This window comes from Prionailurus bengalensis, chromosome E2 (genome assembly GCF_016509475.1).
Source record: "Prionailurus bengalensis isolate Pbe53 chromosome E2, Fcat_Pben_1.1_paternal_pri, whole genome shotgun sequence".
Taxonomy (NCBI): domain Eukaryota; kingdom Metazoa; phylum Chordata; class Mammalia; order Carnivora; family Felidae; genus Prionailurus; species Prionailurus bengalensis.
This window is the reverse complement of record NC_057352.1, coordinates 16,294,609-16,315,318: the sequence shown is the minus strand read 5'-3', so window position 1 is coordinate 16,315,318 and position 20,710 is coordinate 16,294,609. Positions and strand designations below refer to the sequence as shown.

The window sequence follows — 20,710 nt, the reverse complement described above, 5'->3', positions numbered from 1 at the left end:
GGCACCTCCTTTAGCCCAATACACTAAAATGGGTGTAGCCAGAATCACATTTGAGCCTCACAATGAGCCTCATTTGCACATGATAAAACTGAGGCTTACAATAAACAATTGAAAATAAAAAATAAAAAGCTGAGGCTTAGGTGAAATCACTGGCTCAAGATTATATGTCAAATTGAAAGGCAGGGATTCAAATCCTGTTTGAATCTTATAACCCACATTCTCATTCACACACTTAACTCCCATTAAAATAGCTACCTATGATAGAGAGAGAGAGAGGGAAAGGGAGGGAGAGAGAACTGTATTCCAGGAATTCTGTTGTTTCACTAAGGTAGTTGTTACTATCACCATTATACTTTGAGGAAACCAAAAGCTAAGATTAAAGAGCCAATAAATGGCAGAAAAAGAACTGGAATGAGAGTTTTTCTGAATTCAAAGTTGGCATTCTTAATCATTATTTCACTATATTTCCCCATTATGTAGATGAGAACACTAAGGCTTAGAGATGTTCAGGAACTACAGATCAAAGTTTATGAAGGGGAAAAATTATGGGTCTTTTCTGCTTCCTCTCAGATTAATGCTAAATAAGTAAAAGCCCAGCTGCACCAGACACTCTCCTCCTAGGAACTTTTGAGGGAAGAAATACTAACCAAAGAAAAAAGAGTTCCAGGACAGACTTTTCTATCAAAAGTTGATCAAATGCTGGCCCCTACCCTCCAAAGGATGTACCCACTGACAAAAAACAATCGGTCCTGTGAGGACAAAGATTATCTGTTTTCTCTGTCTACTTTCTATGGGGATCCTAGGCTGGGGAAGAAAGAGAAATCAAAATGTTTGTTACAAATGAGAAATGTCATTTTATTCAGTACAAGGTAGCAGGTTTCTGGAGCCAAATGAATACAAATACTTGTTTAGGCCCACCTTGAAGTGGGTACAGGAGGCTTAAAATCTATGGCCAGGCTTATTTCCCAGCAAGGTCCCAAAGTCCTAATGTTAGGCCAAATCATAGAGTTGGAGTAGAGATGTTGGGCAGCCTCTCAATAAGGTAAGGACTGACCTGTGGTAGGCTTTTCCAGGCAAGTTCTAGGAACCCATACTGGGCAATGCCCACAGGTTGGATAGTATGCACCTTGCTCTTCCCAGGCAGAGGTACAACATCATGGAACTTGAGAGGACCTGCAGGGGCACAAGAATGACCACAAAACAGGCCACAGAACAACCGTTCACCAAGTACCAGCTCCTTGGCTTTCAGGGCCTTTTTATAGATGGTCTCTTGAGGTTGGAGTGCCTCTCTCTGCAGCAACTGTAGTAGGAGCGTCTGGATTTGGGGGGACTTAAATTGGTACAGATCCATGAGTTGGTAAAACTGTTCCATCCAAGCAGTGCGGTCTTTTGCATATCGTTGCTGCAATGTCCGCAAAACATAGTAGAGTGCCACAAATGTCTCCCATTGAGGCAGCTTTTCCTTTTTCTTAGAGACGGGCTGCGCCTTCTTCAACTTGGGCAATGTGAGGGGCCTGTCTTTTCCCTTAAAAGCTCTGAGATCCTTCTGAAACATCAATGCTAGAGTTTGTTTGTCCACAGAGTCATGGGCACCTGTGAAAATCTCGTGCGTGATAGGATAAAAGTGTTGCATTTCCATCTCTTTGAGGGCATTGGATAACTGCTGTACCCGAGCACTCCTGTAAGGTTCTCCTAAAAGATGCCAGTTTATAGCCTTTGGGACTGGAATCCTCTTGGTGGTTGATGGGAATACTGGTGAAGGGATGGGCAGTGCTTCCTTCTCTGCCTTGTGAAATTTGGAGAGCTCTCCTTTCTCCCTCAAGACCTGGAAGTCTTTCTGGAATATCAAGTCCAGGGATTTTATATCCACAGAGGGATAGACAGTTGTAGGAACATCCTTTCTGACTGGATAAAGGTTCAACATCTGCTTAACAGCAGAAGATAACTGTTGTGCCTGCTTCTTCCTGTAGGACTCATCTAAGAGAGGCCAACTGAGACGGTGTGGGGTTTGAGGCCTTGTGGCAGCCAATGGTAACACTGCTTCAACAACAGGGAATGGCTCTAGCCGGCTCCATTTTTCTTTTCTTCTAATTGGAGGGATCCCTTTTAAGTGCACTGGACTCAAAACATCCTTATAGGGTTGTGATATGTCTGCATGACTTACTTCTAGGTTCTTCCTGAAGTGTTTAGCAATGGCTTTAAGATTGTATAGATGCATCCATTTCAAGTATCCCTTTGAAGTGAAGTTTCTGAGGAGCTGGTGCAGTCTTTGGAAACTGTTCCTGGAAAGCTGCTCTCCCGCTTCCAGCCTTATTAAGGCATTGTTAATCCAGTCCTCATCTGAGAAGCTTGCTTCTGAGTAGCATGGCCTTTCAGCTGGTGCAGAAGTAAGGGATGGGGCTGAGGCTAGGGCTGGGCCTACGACCTGGCCCTCAGTTTTCCCCATTGGCAAATCCCAGGACTTCAAGAACCACTTCCACATGTCACCTTTGGGTCTATGTTCAGGTTTCTGTGGTTTCCTGATCATATCAGATAAATGGGACTCTGGCCTATGGAGCCCTTCTGGGATCTGGGCCTGTAAGCCTGTTCCCCTCCCTTGTAAAAACATACCCCTAGCTTTCTTCAAGAGCACATCCTCTTGTCTTCTCCAAGAACTTGTCTCAGGGTGTGCTCCAAGAAGTTGACTTTCCTGACCTTTCAAATCTAAATGATCCCCTAACACTTTCCTAGGCATTCTCTGTTTTTCCAGAGCTACTGGGAGTGGCATTTTGAAGGGGCTTTTCAGAACTGTTGGCCACATGACTTTATCCCTAAGTGTGGGATCTCTCTTTCCATCAAGCAATCTTTCTTTCTTAAAAGGCATTTTCCTTATAGTTGTACCTTTTCTTTTCTCAGCAAGAGACTCATCTTCTATTGTTAGCTTTGATAAGCTCACTTCCTCCTTGGAGAGCTCTGTTTTCAATACTCCCTCTTCTGGGAGTATCACCTCCATAAGTCTGCTCTCCCCATCCTTCTGTCTTTCCTCCTCCTTCTCCCTTTTCTCTATCTTCTCCATTTCCTCCTGGCTCAGGCTCTCCTCCTCCTCCTGGCTCAGGCTCTCCTCCTCCCCCTGGCTCAGGCTCTCCTCCTCCCCCTGGCTCAGGCTCTCCTCCTCCTCCTGGCTCAGGCTCTCCTCCTCCTCCTGGCTCAGGCTCTCTTCCTCCTCCTGGCTCAGGCTCTCCTCTTCCTCCTTGCTCAGGCTCTCCTCTTCCTCCTCATTCAAGCTCTCCTCCTCCTCACTCAAGCTCTCCTCCTCCTCCTCACTCAGGCTCTCCTCCTCCTCCTCACTCAGGCTCTCCTCCTCCTCCTCACTCAGGCTCTCCTCCTCCTCCTCACTCAGGCTCTCCTCCTCCTCATCCAGGCTCTCCTCCTCATGTGGGCCCTCTTTTTTCTTCTTACTCAGCCTCTCGTTCTCTTGAGTCAACCTCTTTCCCTTTCTCCTTCTTTGGGATGAACTTTGTTTTTTATACTTCTTAGCCAAATTCTCCTTCAATTTCTCTTCACTCAGGCTTACCTTCTTTTTCTTCTTCTTAATTACATATTTCCCTTTCTCCTTCCTGGGCAGAATCCCTTCCTTTTCTTCCTCAGTAATGCTCTCCTCCTCTTTCCCCTTCTTAGTTGGACTTTCCTTTATTTCCTTCCCAATAAAACTCTCAGATAAGCCTTCAAACAGAGTATCTCTGATATTCTCTAATAACCACTTCAGGGGAGTCTTTTTTAGTTTATTCTTCTCAATTCTCCTCAAAAGTTTCTTTAGCTGCTTTTTTCCTAACATATTTTGTTCCTGGACTTCCTTTAATATACTCTCTACCTGGACTCTATCTAATAATATCTTTCCCTGGACCTTCTGTAGTAACTTTCGGTTCTCCTTCAAGCTCTCTCCATCAGTCAGTGTTCTCTCTTTGGTGGCCAGCCTATCATCTTCTACTTTTCCCTCTTCCTGACCCAGCTCCTTCTCTTCTTTCATTATTTCCCCCTGTTCCTTAAAAAATTCCCACTTCTGGCCATCCATTTCACTCGTCCCTGTCATGAATGATCTCTCTCCCTCACATATTTCTGTTTCTTCTGGTAGCACTATACTCATTTTTCTAATTGTTTTAGCCAGGATCCTGAACAGGTTACTCTCTTTCTTCCTTATATCTTTTAAACTGGAACTAGCCTCTTTGTCTTCAGAACGAATCCCTTTCTCCATATCCAGTTTCCTCACTGCCTGTATTCTCTCCTCTTTGGTTCTTTTCCTTTTTTTCTTGGCAACACCCATCTCCTTGATCCTAATGTCATAGGCCAATTCCCTCTCTTCCTGGGACAATTCCTCTTCTTCCACAACTTCTTTCTCTTCCTCAGTTTTTTTCTTTCTCTTAGTTATGCCAATCCCCTTTCTGGCTACTGCTTTTTTTCTCTTAGCAATATGCCTCTTCTCCTTGGCCAATTCACTGTCTTTCTGGGTCAGTCTTTTCTTCAATGCTTTTTCCTCATTTTTCTGGGACTTTTTCTCCACTTCACCAGCGTGTTCCTCCCTTTCTACAAAAATTTTCTCTTTTACCCAAGCCCGTTGTTTTTTTTTATCGCTCTCGTTCTCCTCTTTCTGACCCCATATTCTCTCTTCTTGGGCCTGTATCTGCTCTTGTAGGGCTAGTTGCTCTTTTTTGTGGGTCTGTTGTTCTTTTTTGTCAGTGGCTTTCCTGTCTTTCCCAACCCATTTCTCCTCTTTCTTAGCTTGTTTTTCCCCCACCATGGCCCGTTTCTCTTTTTGAGGGAACACTTTCTCAATTTCTTCTATCTTTTTCTCTTCTCCTGGGACCAGTTTCATCTTTTCTCTGGCCCATTGTTTTTTATCCTCAGCCTGTTTCTCCACTTTTTGAGCCAATTTTTCCTCTTTCTGATCCCATCTCTTTTCTTCCCGGGCCTGTTTCTTTTCTTCTTGTGACCATTTCTTCATCCCCCCAGCTTTTTCCTCCTCTCCTGAGTCTGCTTTCTTTTTTTCCCAGGCCCAATGCCTCTTCTTCTCAGCCGTTTTCTCCTCTTTCTGGGCCCTTCTCTCCTTTTCCCCCTGCTTTTCCTCTTCCCCTAGGCCCAGTTTCTTTCTTTCCCAGGATAATTGTCTGTCCTTGGCTTTTTTCTCCTCTTTCTTAGCCTGCCTCTCTTTCTGGTCTTCTTTCTCCTGTTTCCCAACTTGTTTTTCATTTTCTTGGATTTGTTTCTTTTTATAGGCTTCTTTTTTCTTTTTTAACCATTTATTCTTCTCTGTGGTCAATTTAATTTCTTGATCTGCCAAGCTGCCCCTTTCTGATGCCTGTTTTTCTTCTTCCCCAGACAGTCCCTCCTCTTCACTAGACAAATGTTCCTCTTCCTGGGCTAATTCCCCCCTTTTCTGGGCCTCTTCTTCAACATGTTTCTCTATACCTTGAATGTGTTTCTTCTTTTTGTGGGACTTTTTCTTCCTACCTTTAACTTGTTTCTTTAAGTCCAGAATTAGTTCCTCTTCATCCCAGGCCAGTTCCTCTTCTTCCTCACTTGGCTCTTCCTCACTGAACTCCTTCTCTTCCTCACAGGGCTCCTCCTCTTCCTCACTCAGCTCCTCGTCTTCCTCACCCAGCTCTTCCTCTTCCTGGGACAATTTCCTCTCCCCCCAGACAGGCAACACCTCTTCCTGGGGCCACATGTCTTCTTCATGGGCCATCATAATCTTCTCCCAGTCCCACTTACTCCTTTTCAGGGCTGCCCTCCCCTCTTTCTGGGTCACTCTCTTTCTTTCCCCTAGTCGTTTTTTCCCTTTTCCAGTATCTTTCTTTTCTCCTAAAACTAACTTCTGCTCTTCCTTGGTTAATGTCTTTTGTGGATAAGCCAGTAGTTTTTCCTCCCAAGCTATTTTTTCTTTCTGATGAGTCAGTTTCTTCATATCCTGGATCAGTTTCTCCTTACCCTGAATTAATTTCTTCTCTGGCTTACTCAGTTTCCTTTCTTCCTCAGCTATTTTCCCATCTTGCCTGGCCAGTCCCCGTGCTTCTTTTTTTAATTTCCTTTTCTGTAAGGCTAGTTTATCTAAGAAAGCAACTTTCTTTTTCTTGACTTGAGAAAATGCCTTGTCCTTCTCTAATGCTTCTTTTCCCCTTTGTCTTCCCAACTCTGTCACTTCTTCCTCGACAATCTCTTTATCCACCTTTTCTGTTATAGTGGATGGTTCTTCTACCACTCTTTCCTCCAATTCTGAGGAGTCCTTTAAAAGGGGGCAGATCTTTTGGAATAGATCCCAACTGGGCTCTTGGGGAGCAAGAATCACCCGAGCCAAGTCCACCAATTCTTGACCCAGATCCCTTAACATTCCTGGATGGGAACTTGCTATCCTTGAGGTGGCAAGATAGCAAATATCATTCCGCCAAGACCTGGTGTCTGATTCACCCGTGTGTCCAGGGGCACCAGCCAAACCTTGGTCACCCTTTCCAAGTTTCTTCCTTGTATCTTTTTCTTGTTCAGCAATCTGCATGACTTTTTCTTTGGGCTCTTCTGCAGTCGTCTTTGAAATATCCTTCAAATTTTCTTTCTGTTTCAACTTCGCAGCTACTTTTTCATGGCTTTTTTCCACTGCCCTTTCCCAGAGTCTTTTCATGAGTTCTTGTCTTTCCAGCTTAGGGAATATCTCTCCATAATCTTTCATGTCATGTTCATCTATGGCCCTCATAATCTGTGTGGCTTCCACTGCCTCTGTGACTGCCATGTGGCCTCTTCCTTCTTCTGTGGCTTCCATAGCTTCTGTAGCTTCTCTCATGACCTCCTTTGATTCAGCAACCTCTTCAGATTTGGCTGGGCTGAAAGTACTTAGTGGCAGCTCTGGCTCTAAGGCAACATCCTCAGTGTCAATTAGCTCTGATTTCTTGGCCTCTCTCTGTTCACCTTCATCCTCTGAAGGCACCAACATAGGGCTAAATTTTACAAGCTCTGTCTCTCTCTTCTTTCTGGAAACTCTCAGGTCCTTTTTAACTGCAGAGATATTGAGGAAAATATTTAAGAAAAAACAGAGGCCCTGAGTGGTATCCTTTGTAATATACAGTTCAATGAACTTCCATAAGAAGTACAGAGGCAAAGAGGACTGAGGCTTTATGGCACAGAAATGCTTGTAATTTTATCTCAGCTTCCATATCCTGAAGAAATAAGACCTTGCTATTTGTCGTGGTATATGTGTTTCCTTCCCAGGAAGGTTACTTTCTATGGAAAAGAATCTCTACGTAATTATGTTCCCACTGATATAATTTCAGTTATCTTTTTTTAATGTTTATTTATTTTTGAAAGAGAGAGGAGGACAGAGGATCTGAAGTGGGCACCGTGCTGACAGCAGAGAGCCCTACGCAGGGCTCGAACGAGATCATGACCTGAGCTGAAGTCAGATGCTCAACCGACTGAACCACCCAGGTATCCCCATTTTAGATATCTTAGCCTTACTGACCCTGTCTTTTGGTGTCCTAAGGTGGGCCCCAAATATGCCCCATTTATTACCCCATACATACTAAGACTTTCTCTCTTTTCTTGAACATACGTCATTCTTTTCTTTTGTTTGGTGATCTCTTCAGGTATGAATGTTCGTTTGACAAAGGTCTCAGGTTCACCATCCATTGATATGTCTAAAGAAAAAGGAGGTTGTTGGTCTCTGTGTGACAAGGTCAGGTTTTCATTTAGCTGCTGTTCCACCCGTGTAACCAGGCACTGCATGTCGTTAGCTTGGATCCCCAGCAGCTGGTCCAGAGAGGTTTCTCCAATAAGTTCCCGCCTATAAAAGTCAAGAGGAAAAAAGGATGATACCAAGCCAGTGATAAAACTAGATTTGAAGAAGAAGGAGGAAGAGGAGGGAAGGAAGAAAGGAAGACAGGGAGAAGGAGGAGGAGGAGGAGAAGAAGAAATTACAATTGAAGAGGCAGAGATAAAGTGGCCATTTAGGACAGAGTAGTCTGAAGTAAAGGGTTGGTAAAGAAGAAAGAATCAAAGATAGCAAAGAATCAAGTCATCAGGGAGATAAAAGATATTTTTTTGGTTGGAAGGTTTGTAGACTTGAGTCTCGAGGAATCTTAAGGATCAGAAGAAGGGTAAGCATTGGGGAGAAAAGCAAAGAGAAACAAAGAACATAGTGGGAGGAAAAGAATAGAAAGGGTTATAGAAAAGGAGAATAAGCAACCAGATTCTGGAGGTTAGGAGCCAGAAAAAACAGAAGGGGGAAAGCCACTACACAACTTACTGCATTTTTTGGAGGGTTTCTTGTTCCTTCAGCAGGCCTACCAGCATGCTCTTACTTTGGATGCCTGTGACTCTTATCATAAGGTACAAAGCCTTAGCCCGCACATTTTCATCACTGTCCATCAATCCCAGACTCAGTGGAACAGCAAAGAGATGGCTCATGATGCCAAGCATATCTAGCCCCTCCCAGGCTAGCTCACGGATGCATGGGTTGGGATGGAGTGTATCTTCCAGCAGGCGACAGGCAGTCTCAGAGCACAACCTTGGAGATACTTGGTAAGTGGCAAAAATTTGTGCCAGGGCACTAATATATGTCGTGTACTGGTCTATAGAACAGTAAACTGTGAGGCTGAGGATTGCCTCAATTAAATTATTTAGAATTCCTTCATCAAGTTTTCTTCCTGCCCAATTTCGGTTTATCAAGCTTGTTAGAACATCATAGAATGTTCGTTTCCACCACTTGGATTTATCCCTCTCTCTCCTCATTGAGATGTTCTCTTCTGATAGAGGCATAGGTGACAGTGTCTGGCGTCTGATGGGTTCAGTCATGTCCCAGTCTGTATCTCGGTAGGATGGGTACAGGTCATGGCGTAAGAAGACTGGGGTACCGTCAGGCCAAAGGCAGGCACGGATAACTGAGTTGGGGATGTAGCCATCAGGAGCAAAGGGCCATTGCCGCCCTTTACCAAAGAAGCCATGCAGTTTATGATAGGGGTTCAACCCATTCCAGCCAGCCAGCCGTAGTTGAGCAGGAACCACATGTGGGGGATGATTATGCTTGGGGTCAGGAATAGAAAAAGCAATATCCTTATCCTCCAAAAAATGTAATTTGGGTTCCACTTGAATCAGAGAAGGCATACGTCTCTCTTCCTCTACAACATGGGGCACAGTATTGTCAAAGGCAATGACCCGTTTATTAACAAGGGCCTCTAGCCCCTGTAATTCCTGCAGCCCTTGTCCAAGATAGACAAATTTGGGTACAAGTACTATTTCAAAAGAAAAGAAGAAGCTAGGCAGAAAGAGTTTAGGGTTTTCTTGTATTTCATCTGCATTATTTAGGATAGCTAGGTGAATCAGCCGAGCAGGAGGGAGCAATTTTAAGCATGATACCAGGTAAAGACTCTGGTTGAAAGTCAAAAGCAGGTCACCCCGATTATTGGCAAAGCAGAGTGGACCAAAATGCAGTGCTGAATCCAACTCAGTTATGAGTCTACCATGGAAGTCCCAGATCCGGACTGAGCCATCAATGCCCCCTGTGACAAAAAGTTTCAGGGAGGAGCAGACATCAAATGAAGTGATGGCACACCGGTGCAGGCATTTTGTCTCTTCAAACATAGAGCTTTGTTTTGATTCTGCAGATTGCAGAAAATCTTGATAGTGCCAGAGACGCCAGCAGTGGTTGTCAGTGATGGCACCCACAGAACCCGGCAGCAGTATCACGTGTTGCAGGGGGCAACTACAGAGAATTTTGCTTATGGACTGCAGGATTACCTTGTTCTTCCACAGCAAAGCTTCTGTCAGGTATACAGTATTATCCATGCCATAGGAACAGAGCAAGGAGTTTTCCTGGGGACCTTCCAGGGTAGACAGGGCCAAAACTGCCCCAGAATGAACAGTCTTTTCTATTCGGGCATAGCTATAGTGGGAGAGGATTCTCACAATGCCACTGTCATGCCCACAGAACATCAGTCCTACTAGGCCCATACCCAAACGGGACTGTGCATAGGCCAGGCAACTTACTCTGTCCCTAGAGTTTACTGAAGTGCATACCATATACTTGGCTGTGCAAGGCGAGCGCGTTGCATCAAACACCAGCACCTCTGAGCTGCCTGTTGCCACAAAGAGCTCCTCATTGTCTGGGTCATAGGCCCAAGCCACAGCCTTATCCATGACAAGTAGAGGCCAGGTGAGAACCAGGAGATCTCCTGTCACTGGAGACAGGAAGCGCAACAAACCATCCTTAGTGGCACATAGGATCCGAGTCCAATTTCGGCCACAGCAGACCCGGTGCACCTGCTCAGGAGCAGAACCACAGACATTGAAGAGGCTATAAAAATAAGGCAGGTGGTGCAGTGAGAAAGCGTGGGTAGTCTGGCAGAAAAAAGTGGTGTTATCAATAAACTGCAGTTGCCGCAGACCCTCACCAATATCCAGCTGCCGCAGCAAGTTCCCAACGGCAAGGTTCCATTCCCTTACTGTGCCTTCTCGGCCTGCTGTCAGTAAGGTGTGGATCTCTGGCCGGCTGTGAACACATATAACTGATGAGGAATGGGCCTGGAAGCTGTGGAGGAAGTTACCCTGGTCTAGACCCCAAGCATGGATCTCTCCATCCTTGTTTCCAGCATAGAAATATCCCTGAGAGACACAAGTGAAGGAGCAGGTGATGGAAGAGCCACTGCCTATGGGAGTGAACTTTCTTACCTCTTTCAGCTGGCCCTGACCCTGGTGGGTGAAGACCCTTACCTTATTCTCACAAAGGGCCAGGAGAGACCCCTTGGGGCCATTCAGGGAAAAGCCCTGTACAAGCTCATGACCAGACATGGGCACTGTTTGTGCCATCTGGAGGTCCCTGCCATTTGGTAAGATAAGCCAGGTAACCACAGCCCCCAAGGTACCAGACAGCAGCACCTCCGTTTCTGGGTCATAGCAGAGGCAGCTGATGAAGAAACGACAGGGCACTGTGCCGAGGGATATGAATGCTCGATGGTGATCTCCAAAGAGCCACAGGTGCATGTCACCACAGTAAGCAACTAACATGTGGTAGGAACCTGTGTGGACCATTGCTTCAATGGGCGGTACTTGATCCATCACACAAAACATCATCTTCTCCATTGTTCCTTCTGCTTCTGTATCTTTCTTTTGTATCCAAAGTACTGCCTAGAAGAGGATGAAAGATGAAAGTTGGACCATGGAGGCAGATGATCTCCCAAGAGTAAGGGGTTTGAAGGGTTGAATGTTTAGATCGCTGTTCCCTCTTGTAAGACTAAGGAAAGACCAAAGAACTTAACTTTGGGAGTTTCCTAATACTAGGATTTGGGTATGGGATAGAAACATGATTCTTAAGGCTCTTTCCTTGGCCTTCAGTCTGCTTTCTAAGGAATATGAATTCTCTGGAGCTGAAACTAGAGGTGAAAAAGATCACTGCATCCAGGTCAGATTGAGAAACGGAGATAGATGTTAAAATGAGCTAACTCAGAATCCCCCTCATCATTCTGAGATGTTGAGGTATGATGAATCTAAAGTGGATTAAGAAGGAGGAAAAAAAAAGGAGGTAGCTTTACCTGTATTTGGTTTGAATCTGGTTCCACCCAGTTTAAGGAGACGAAATAGTTGATGTTGATGGAGTAGAAGCAGATGAAAGGCTTAGTCTGGGGATGGTGAGGCTCCTGGTACAGAGTCTCCGGCCAGTCACTCAGTACAATCACCTCATTCTTTGGTTTCTCAGCAGACTGAGAAAGAAGAGTGGCCTGTTAAAAGGCCTAAGTCGCCACTCACTCATTCATTTAATAAATATTTATTGAGGATTAGCGGACATTTGTTGTTTTTTCATTAACCAACATTTATTTACCCTACCACTGGAAAGCACTATTTGGGGGAGTCATCCCTCCCTCACCCTCACCCACATCTTAAAGTACCTCCCAGCCTTTCTCAACCAAGTTTCCGTAAGAAGTAAGCCCTAATGTCCTAAAGTATCCATTCTACATGAGGCATTAATTTCTCCCCTATGCATCTAGAATGTTACTAGTTATGTATCATCCTTAAGAGAAATGAGAAAATAGCCCCTCAAATCTGTTTTCCATGGTTCAGGTGAGGAAGACTTGAGAAAGGGTGGTATGTTCTAGGACACACACTGGGGATATGATGCTGAGCAAGAGAGACATGGCCTTAGCTTTCAAAAGATAAGAGTCCAGTGGGGGAAACAGGCATTACATAAACAATTAACAAATGTCTGTACAAAACAAATAAGTACTTCCAAAGAAAGGAATACAATCCTATATGAGTAAGACAAAACAATCCAACCTTGGCAAATACTCTACCTCAGTTGGAACAACTCTTCAAAGTCCCTGCTTATACCCAAAGGACCACTCCTGTCAGCGTCACACTCATGATACACTGCCTATGGGAAACTCGTACTTCACAGACTTAGAATGCCCATGGCATGCCCGTGGGCATCAGAGCTAGACACTTTGGCATGTCCCTCTTGCACTATTCCAATATGCATCCAAGGAAAACGTGTGCTATTCACAACATGGAGTGCTTCAGCTCTAACATTCTGTATTCTGACCCCGTAGGGTGTGTGTGTGTGTGTGTGTGTGTGTGTGTGTGTGGTGGATTAAGGATGATATATGTCTTTCAACATGTTCACAGTAGGACATGTCCAACATACACTATCTTCCAGTAACAGAGTTTATATCTAGGACATAAGGACATGAACTCCTTGTAGGGATCAGCCAAAACCGAGGCTCATAAGTCTACTTCTGAGGTCCCTTTCTCAGCAGTATAGCTTGTGCTATACTGCCTCTTGAACACTACTCCATGAATCTAACTCCCCAAGTTTCTCTGCATCCACAAAGGACCTGAGACTATACTGAGGAAACTTAGAATCTCTTTATATTTGTCATATTCAGATCTTTGTGTGTTCTGGGAGAATACAGAACACAATGCTGGAGACAGCTTCCACTGCCATTGCTGGTTCAGTGACAGCAGCAGAGTTGAGAGAAAGGATGATGGTATCTGAGCTCTCAATCTCCCATCCCTCTTCATTGAATCAGAAGGCTAATTTACAAACCCCTTACTCCATTAATTACTATTCCTCTCCTCCTTTTATGTACAAATGATTCACTTACTGACTCAACAGTATAAAGGGTTTTCTCAGGAAGACTCTAAAAGACTATCTTAAACCCAAGTAATGTATCTGTGCCTAGAAGTACTGTTGCGTACTGTGTATCAATCCCCCTCCTTCTATCCCAGTAAAACTCAGCTCTTGTTTAGGGTGATCATGGCCCCAGAAATTCTGGCAATACAGAGTGGCAACTGTAGCACTCTAAGGCTGGCACAGCTCTGTACTTTCTGACCTTCTCTCTTCTACCTACTTGCAATTTAAAGCTGATACCTGGAAGTACAGGAACTGTCCTGCAACCTTAAGATGATAAGCTAAAATATTAAGGATAGCGAAAAGAAAGAAAAAGAACATGGGTCCTTGACATGTAAAGACAAAGGTATCTCCTGCTTGTTTAATCCATGTGAACTCACTTTTTGGTTTTGTTTTGTTTTGTTTCCAGCATAATGTGTTTTAATTGTTATCATCTTAGTTTAGAGGGAGGAATTGTTTAGGGGTATGGAAGGGCTCCTCCCAAGGAGGAGCTCACATGCTGCCCAGGAACAGGCTGCCCTGGCAGGGATAATTAGTCCAAGCCCACCAGGTGCTGATCTCCCACACACGTCACCTTTAGATCCTTCAGCATATTATTTATGAAGAGTTTCAAGTCCTTCCACTCAGGAATAAGTCTGGGTGACGGTGCCATCTTTGTGACATTCCAGCACTTTACAGACATCATGGCTCACAGAACCTGTGGGACGTGAACATGACTTAATCACATCTGATGTGAGACTGGAAATTGAGGGAACTGAGAGAAGGAAGAGCAACAGGGAAAGTGAGAGAAGGGGAGAAGCAAAAGCATTAGGAATAGAAGAACCTCTCTTATTTCAGAAAGATTGGAGTGACAATGAACTACTGACACTTGCAGCAATGTGGATGAATCTCAAAAACATTGGTGAGGGGAAGCCAGACACAAAAGAACGGGTACTACATGATTCCATTTAGATGAAATTCTAGCAAAGAGTAATCTGACCTATAGGGACAGAGCAGATCAGTGGTTACCTGGGTCTGAGAGACTGGGAGATTCCTGAGAAAGGGTAATAGGGGACTTTTTCTAGAAGTGAATGGCATCTTCTATATCTTGGTGGTTATATGAGTACACAAATTTGTCACAAGTCATCGAAACATACACTCAAAATGGGCCCACTTTATTAGATGTAAATTATACCTAATAAAATTGATTTTTAAAAGAGGATAGGAGTGGAGTGGGAGTTTTAGGAAGTCTAGAAATGGAAAAAAAATGTGGCAAAAGAAAGCTGTCAGGTGAGCTTAGGGGAATCAGTTGCAGCACAGTTGAAAGAATACATGAGCCTGGCTTTGCAACCCTTCCTTTCTAAAAAAAATTTTTTTTTAATGTTTATTTATTTTTGAGAGAGAGACAGAGCGTGAGAGGGGAAGGGGCAGAGAGAGAGGGAGACACAGAATCCGAAGCAGGCTCCAGGCTCTGAGCAGGCAGCACAGAGCCTGATGCAGGGCTTGAACCCACAAACTGTGAGATCATGAGCTGAAGTCAGATGCTTAACCACTTAACCGACTAAGCCACCCAGGCGCCCCCGCCCTTTCTTTTTTTATTATGATTTTATTTTTTAAAGTACTCTCTGCACCCAGCATGGGGCTCGAATTCGCAACCTTGAGATGAAGAGTTGCATGCTCCAATGGACGCGAGCCAGCCAGGAGCCCCACCTTCCTTAATTCTCTTCATTGTGATGCTCATTGTTGTATATACAGTTTTTAGACTTAATTATATCTATCCTACTTTACTACTGAAGCCTTCATGTATATAAGTCACTCACATGTTCAACAAATGTTTATTTGATGTTCATTATATGCCAGGCCTCTCAACCTAGAGCTGGAGATAAAGTGAGGAACAAGAATGATTATCTGCCCGCCTGGAGTTTACTATCTAATATGGAAGGCAGATACTCAACAAGTTAAAATAGATGTCAGGTTCTGGCCAGATGCCAGACTAAAATAACCTGAAAGTCTCCCACTTAACGAACTTCTAGAAGTTGTGGATAACAAGAGGCTGAATTCCAGGAGCCAGCAATGAAGAGGGGAGAAAAAAGCAAGTAAGTGCAAAGCTGCCTCTGTGATAGTTCTGAGGAGGTATAGTTATCAGAACCCCAAAATGACTGTAATGGCTAGAATGGCTAGGGTAGTGTTGCCCTGACAAAGAGAGGACATAGGACTTGGGCTCATAGGAGATAGGGAGCCAGAACTGAGACCCCTTCATTACCTTGCAAACAGACACTTCCATGGACAGAGCTGGCTTATGACCCACTCTCTGAAAGCTTACACACCTTTAAACTTTTTTCCAAGCATGAGTCCGGAACCTACATACCTCCAAATTCCAGGGGATACCCATCAAGTTCTCCGAAGTGATTCTCTGACATATACCTCACTTGGACTGACAAGGAAGAGGAGCGAGGGGGGGAAGAAGAAATACCACAAAGCACACCAACCATTCTCTCTAAAGAAATCATGTAAAATCTAGACCTGAAAGGGCAATAAGCTAAGGGTCATAAAAATCTCCTTTACAATCTTAGCATGTTCTGTATGACTTATCTGACATCTATTGTTCTCTAATGAAATTCCCAGAACACTGAGAGTCACATTTAATAACCTGTTATATGTGTATATTAAAAATGCTAAGGAAGAGGGGTGCCTGGCTGGCTCAATCAGTACAGCATGTGACTCTTGATTTCAGGGTTGTGATTTGAAGCCCTGTGTTAGGTGTAGAGCTTATTTTTTAAAAATGCTAAGGGGGCACCTGGCTGGCTCGGTTAAGTGTCTGACTTCGGCTCAGGTTATGATCCCATGTTTTGTGAGTTCGAGCCCCACATTGGGCTGTCTGCTGTTAGCGCAGAGTCTACTTCCGATCCCCTGTCCCCCTCTCTCTCTGCCCCTCCCTGCTTGCACACACACACTCTCTCTCTCTCAAAAATAAACATTTTTTTAAAAAATGCTAAGGAAGAGAGCTTTCCTCTACTTGCTAGAAGGGATGCTGCTGGATTCATGAATTGCTTAATAGAGTCAATTAGATCTTAAAATTTAAAAAAGTACTAAGAAAACTACCAAAAAGAAAGAAACAAATAGAATGTAAGATTGAACCAGTTGAGGAAGGGGATATGAAATAAAAGAAATACATATCAATCCAATGAAAGAAATATACGATGAAACATCACAAGGAAAAAAGAGGTATGACAAATAGAAACAGAGTAATAGAAACAAGTCAAAATATGTCATTATAGAATAAATACAGACTAAGCTCATTTGAAGACAAATTTTCAGATTAGATTTTTTTTAATGAATAAAGTATAGTTGCATGCTTTTAATAAGGGATGAATCTAAAATGTAAAAACATAGAGGGGTGCCTAGGTGGCTCAGTGAGTTAAGTGTCCAACTTCAGCTCAGGTCATGATCTCACAATTCATGGGTTCGAGCCCTGCATCGGGTTCTGTGCTGACAGCTCAGAGCCCAGAGCCTGCTTTGAATTCTGTTGTCACCTTCTCTCCCTGCCCCTCCCCCACTTGCGCTCTATCTCTCTCTGTCTCTCAAAAATGAATAAACACTAAAAAAATAAATAAAATAAAATGTAAAAACATAGAAACATTAAAGTATCATTATTACCATGGCCTTCTGTTCTGAAAGCATCTAAAATCAATAAAGAGAATCAAAGATCTTTGCAAACTCAACTTCAGCAAGACCAAGAGATAAGTATAATCTGTAAATAATAAATTACTTATAAAGGCTGAGAAAAACAGCTGAAATCAGTGGCAATTATGACAAAAGAATTGGAAATAAGAAATTATGGAGACAAATTTGAGATGGAGGGAATGATAATTATGGTAATTTGTTATAGCAGCAATAGAGAAATCAGGCACTAACATTTTTTTGGGAAAATTTATGCACCAAATACTTTCTGTGTATTGTCTCATTTAATACCAACAACCTTCTGAAGTAGGAGCTAGCTATATTCCCACTCTGCAAAAGCAGTTAATTAGTCTACCTATAGCCAGACAGCTAGTAAGAGACAAAGCCAGGATTCCAACCCAGAATGCGTAACTACAGAAGGCACACCTTGAACTACTGAGCTACACAACCTTCCTAGAGTCAATGGAGCTCACAGAACTTATATTAAGGGTGTCCAAGGTGAAACAGTATCTCATCAGCTGAGCTCAAATGTGAGCCTCATTTGTCTAGTTTCATAACTGCTAATTCGCAAACAATCAACAAATACTTGTTGAGATTCTACTTTGTAACATTTTGCTTTATAGTATTTTGCTACCAACTGGGGATCCTAAGTTCAAAAGTAGACACGGTCTTCAAGGAACTTCAGATTGTTAAAACTGGATAATCGCTGTAATGGAGCACAAACACTTAAATGTATGATTTGTGCCGGAAACTACATAGGAGTTAGATATTCTTACAGCACAATGTTCAATAAGGCGATAGAAGAAAAATGGCTAGACAGTTAGGAGTTACTATTAAATGTCATACTAAGGAGTTCAATTTTCATATTGAAACACTGAAAAACAGGGGCGCCTGGGTGGCTCAGTCAGTTAAATGACCAACTTCAGCTCAGGAAGGTCATGATCTCACAGTTTGTGAGTTCGAGCTCCACATCGGGCCCTCTGCTGTCAGCACAGATCCCGCTTTGGATCTTCTGTTCCCGCCCCCTCACCCCCACCCCGCCGTCCCTCCCCTGCTCATGCTCGCTCTCAAAAATAAACATTTTTTTAAAATTAAAAAAAAAAGAAACACTGAAAAACAGTGTTAGCAGGGGAGGGATGTCAGATTAACCTTTCAGAATATGTACTTGTCCAGCCTGGAGCTGGACTGGGAATCAGTCAAGACAACCTGCCAGGAGGCTACTGTGATAGTGGAGATTAAATATAATTAAATATTCTGAGGGAGAGCAGTGGGAAAGGAAAAGCAAATGACAATAACAATATAATATATTTAGGATAAAAATATTTGGGGGGTAGGATTTATAGATATTGCAGATTATTTGGGTATGGAGAGTCAGGAAAAGAGAAATCTAGAACGGTTCCTGGGTTTCTGGGTTAGGCTTTGAATAAAATTTGATATATTCAAATGGGCTAAAGAAGAGTAGGAGTGGGTTGTTCCATTGGAGGAGGTTCCTTTGGAGGAACAATGATCAGTTTGATTTTGGATTTGTTGAGGTGGTTATAGAATATCTGAATGAAGACAACTAAAATGAATGGGTCTGGAGATTGGGTAAAAGGTCTGGGTTGGAAACAAATCTACGAAATGACCAGTCTGTAGGGATTGCTGAAGCTGGGGATCTGGAGCAGCTTGCTCACAGGGGGCTATGCTGCATGAGAAGGAGACTTGATAAGCAGACAATTAAGGGGGCACACACTGAGAAGGAACAACTATAAAGAGGTAAGACGTTCTTCCAGAAACCTGAGGAGGAGAGTTTCATGAAGGTAGGTCACCTGTAACAGAGAGGCCAAGTGAGACGAAGAGTGGATTTGGCGAACGGCACCGGTGTCCATTAAGGGAACAATATCAGCAGAGCAGTTATTCCTGAAGTCAGCCTGGAAGGAGCTGAGGAATCAGTGAAAAGTAAGAACCTTAGAAAAGCTTCAGGATGAAGGGAAGAGAGGGGTAAGAGGAGAAAGCTAGAGAGAAGGAGAGGGATAGAAGAGTTATGTGGGAAAAAAATTTTTTTTAACTCCAGATTTTTCATTAAGCTCAACAGACATCAAATTATTCTGTCAAATTGCTATAAAAGTTCCTAACTGCTTATTCTGAATTTCTGCACTTACCTTGCTGAGGACCAGGGCAAACAGCTCCCAAGCTGGCCCCAGAGTGCTTGGGAGGATCACGGTGGCGACTCCTATCTCTAGCTGAACATTTCCAAGCATTTTTCTTCCATCTAGCAACAGTCAACTACCTCACTTTAATTTCTACCACAAGAAAGGTTAAACCCTCCAGAATCCTAGATACAATTCTCAAGGACATTCATGGGAAAACCAAAAGATTGGCCCCTGGAGGGAAGGTTTTTTTTGTTTTTGTTTTTGTTTTTTTTTAATGAGATCATTGAACGTGTTTAAATGTCAGGAGGAAGAAACCATGAAGGAGAGTGAAAATACAAAAAAGAGAGAGCAGGCTGCTACACCAAGCTAATGTGATGAGAGATGAGGGTTAGATTGCACAAGCTCAAAGACTCTCTAAAACCTCCTCTGGTAATTTAGGACTAGGAGCTCTGGGAAAATGGAAAATGCCTGACACTTCTGCCCAAAACCTGAGCTAACACTCCTTTCCACCAGGTTTGCAGTGAGAGGCATTTCACTTTAACCAGTCTTGGCCTCAGAAAGGAATGCTCTTCTCTTTTTCCCTACTAAAGCCTTTATTTTTTTAATTTTTAATTGAATTTTTTTAATGTTTATTCATTTTTGAGAGAGAGAGAGAGACAGAACACGAGCAGGGGAAGGGCAGAGAGAAAGGGAGACACAGAATCCAAAGCAGGCTCCAGGCTCCAGCCTAATAGCACAGAGCCTGACACAGGGCTCAAACTTAAGAACCCTGAGATCATTACCTGAGCCGAAGTCAGTCGCTTAACCAACTGAGGCACCCAGGCGCCCCTCTACTAAAGCCTTTTTTTTTAATGTTTATTTTTGAGAGACAGAGAGGCAGAGCACAAGCGGGCAGGGGCAGAGAGAGAGGGAGATGCAGAATCTGAAGCAGGCTCCAGGCTCTGAGCTGTCAGCACAGAGCCCAACTTGAGGCTTGAACTCACGAACTGAAGATCAAGACCTGAGCCAAAGTCAGATGCTTAACTGACTGCGCCACCCAGGTGCCCCAGGCCTTTAAAAAAATTTTTTTTAATGTTTATTTTTGAGAGACACACAAAGCGTGAGTGGGGAGAGGGGAGAGAGAGACGGAAACACAGAATCCGAAGCAGGCTCCAGGCTCTGAGCTGTTAGCACAGAGCCCCAGGCAGGGCTCGAATCCACGAACCTTGAGACCAAGACCTGAGCCGAAGTCAGATGCTCAAACGACTGAGCCACCCAGGCACCCCAGGCCATGCCTTTAAAAAATAAAGTAAAATAATGAAATTCAAAAGGTTTTATAAGGAAGAAGTGCAACAGAACTTCAGGGTGCTATTACTATGAGAAGTCAAGGAGCCATGCTGAGACTGAGGTATAGGACAGACAAAAAAGCAAAACTTCGCAAATAGACTTACGTTTACAATCCTAGATTCTGCCACTTCGATGTTTCCTCTTGCCCTTTAGACTTCTCAGACTGAACAAAGTCTTATCTCACCTACAGCCACATGTCTTAATGAGCTCAGTGGGACCGCTGCCACTCAATATACATTCTCCAAGTTGGGAAAAACCTATGACTCACGTCGTACAAAATCACAGGCTTCCGGATTCCCTCTTCATTCCCTCCTAGTTCACACACCTTTATCTTCCACAGAAGATAACATGCCCCTATTCTAGAAGAGACAGACTCTCATCACAGTTTTCCACGGAAAGAGTGACACTAGCTCCAACATCATAATGGTTCAGACTCCCTCAATAACCCCCCCCCACC

General features: G+C 43.6%; 1 protein-coding gene across 1 annotated transcript; it reads right to left on the bottom strand.

The window, feature by feature from the left end:
* Positions 1 to 830: 830 nt before the first annotated feature.
* LOC122494294 (WD repeat-containing protein 87-like) lies at positions 831 to 19,035 on the bottom strand. Its single transcript, XM_043599359.1, has 7 exons — positions 18,937 to 19,035; positions 11,544 to 11,711; positions 8,264 to 11,139; positions 7,542 to 7,801; positions 5,183 to 7,017; positions 3,851 to 4,783; positions 831 to 3,076 (listed from the first exon to the last, which is right to left on the bottom strand). Exons 1-7 carry the CDS (start codon positions 19,033 to 19,035, stop codon positions 1,001 to 1,003), a joined length of 8,247 nt encoding a protein of 2,748 aa, XP_043455294.1. The 3' UTR covers positions 831 to 1,000.
* Between the last annotated feature and the right edge of the window lie 1,675 nt (positions 19,036 to 20,710).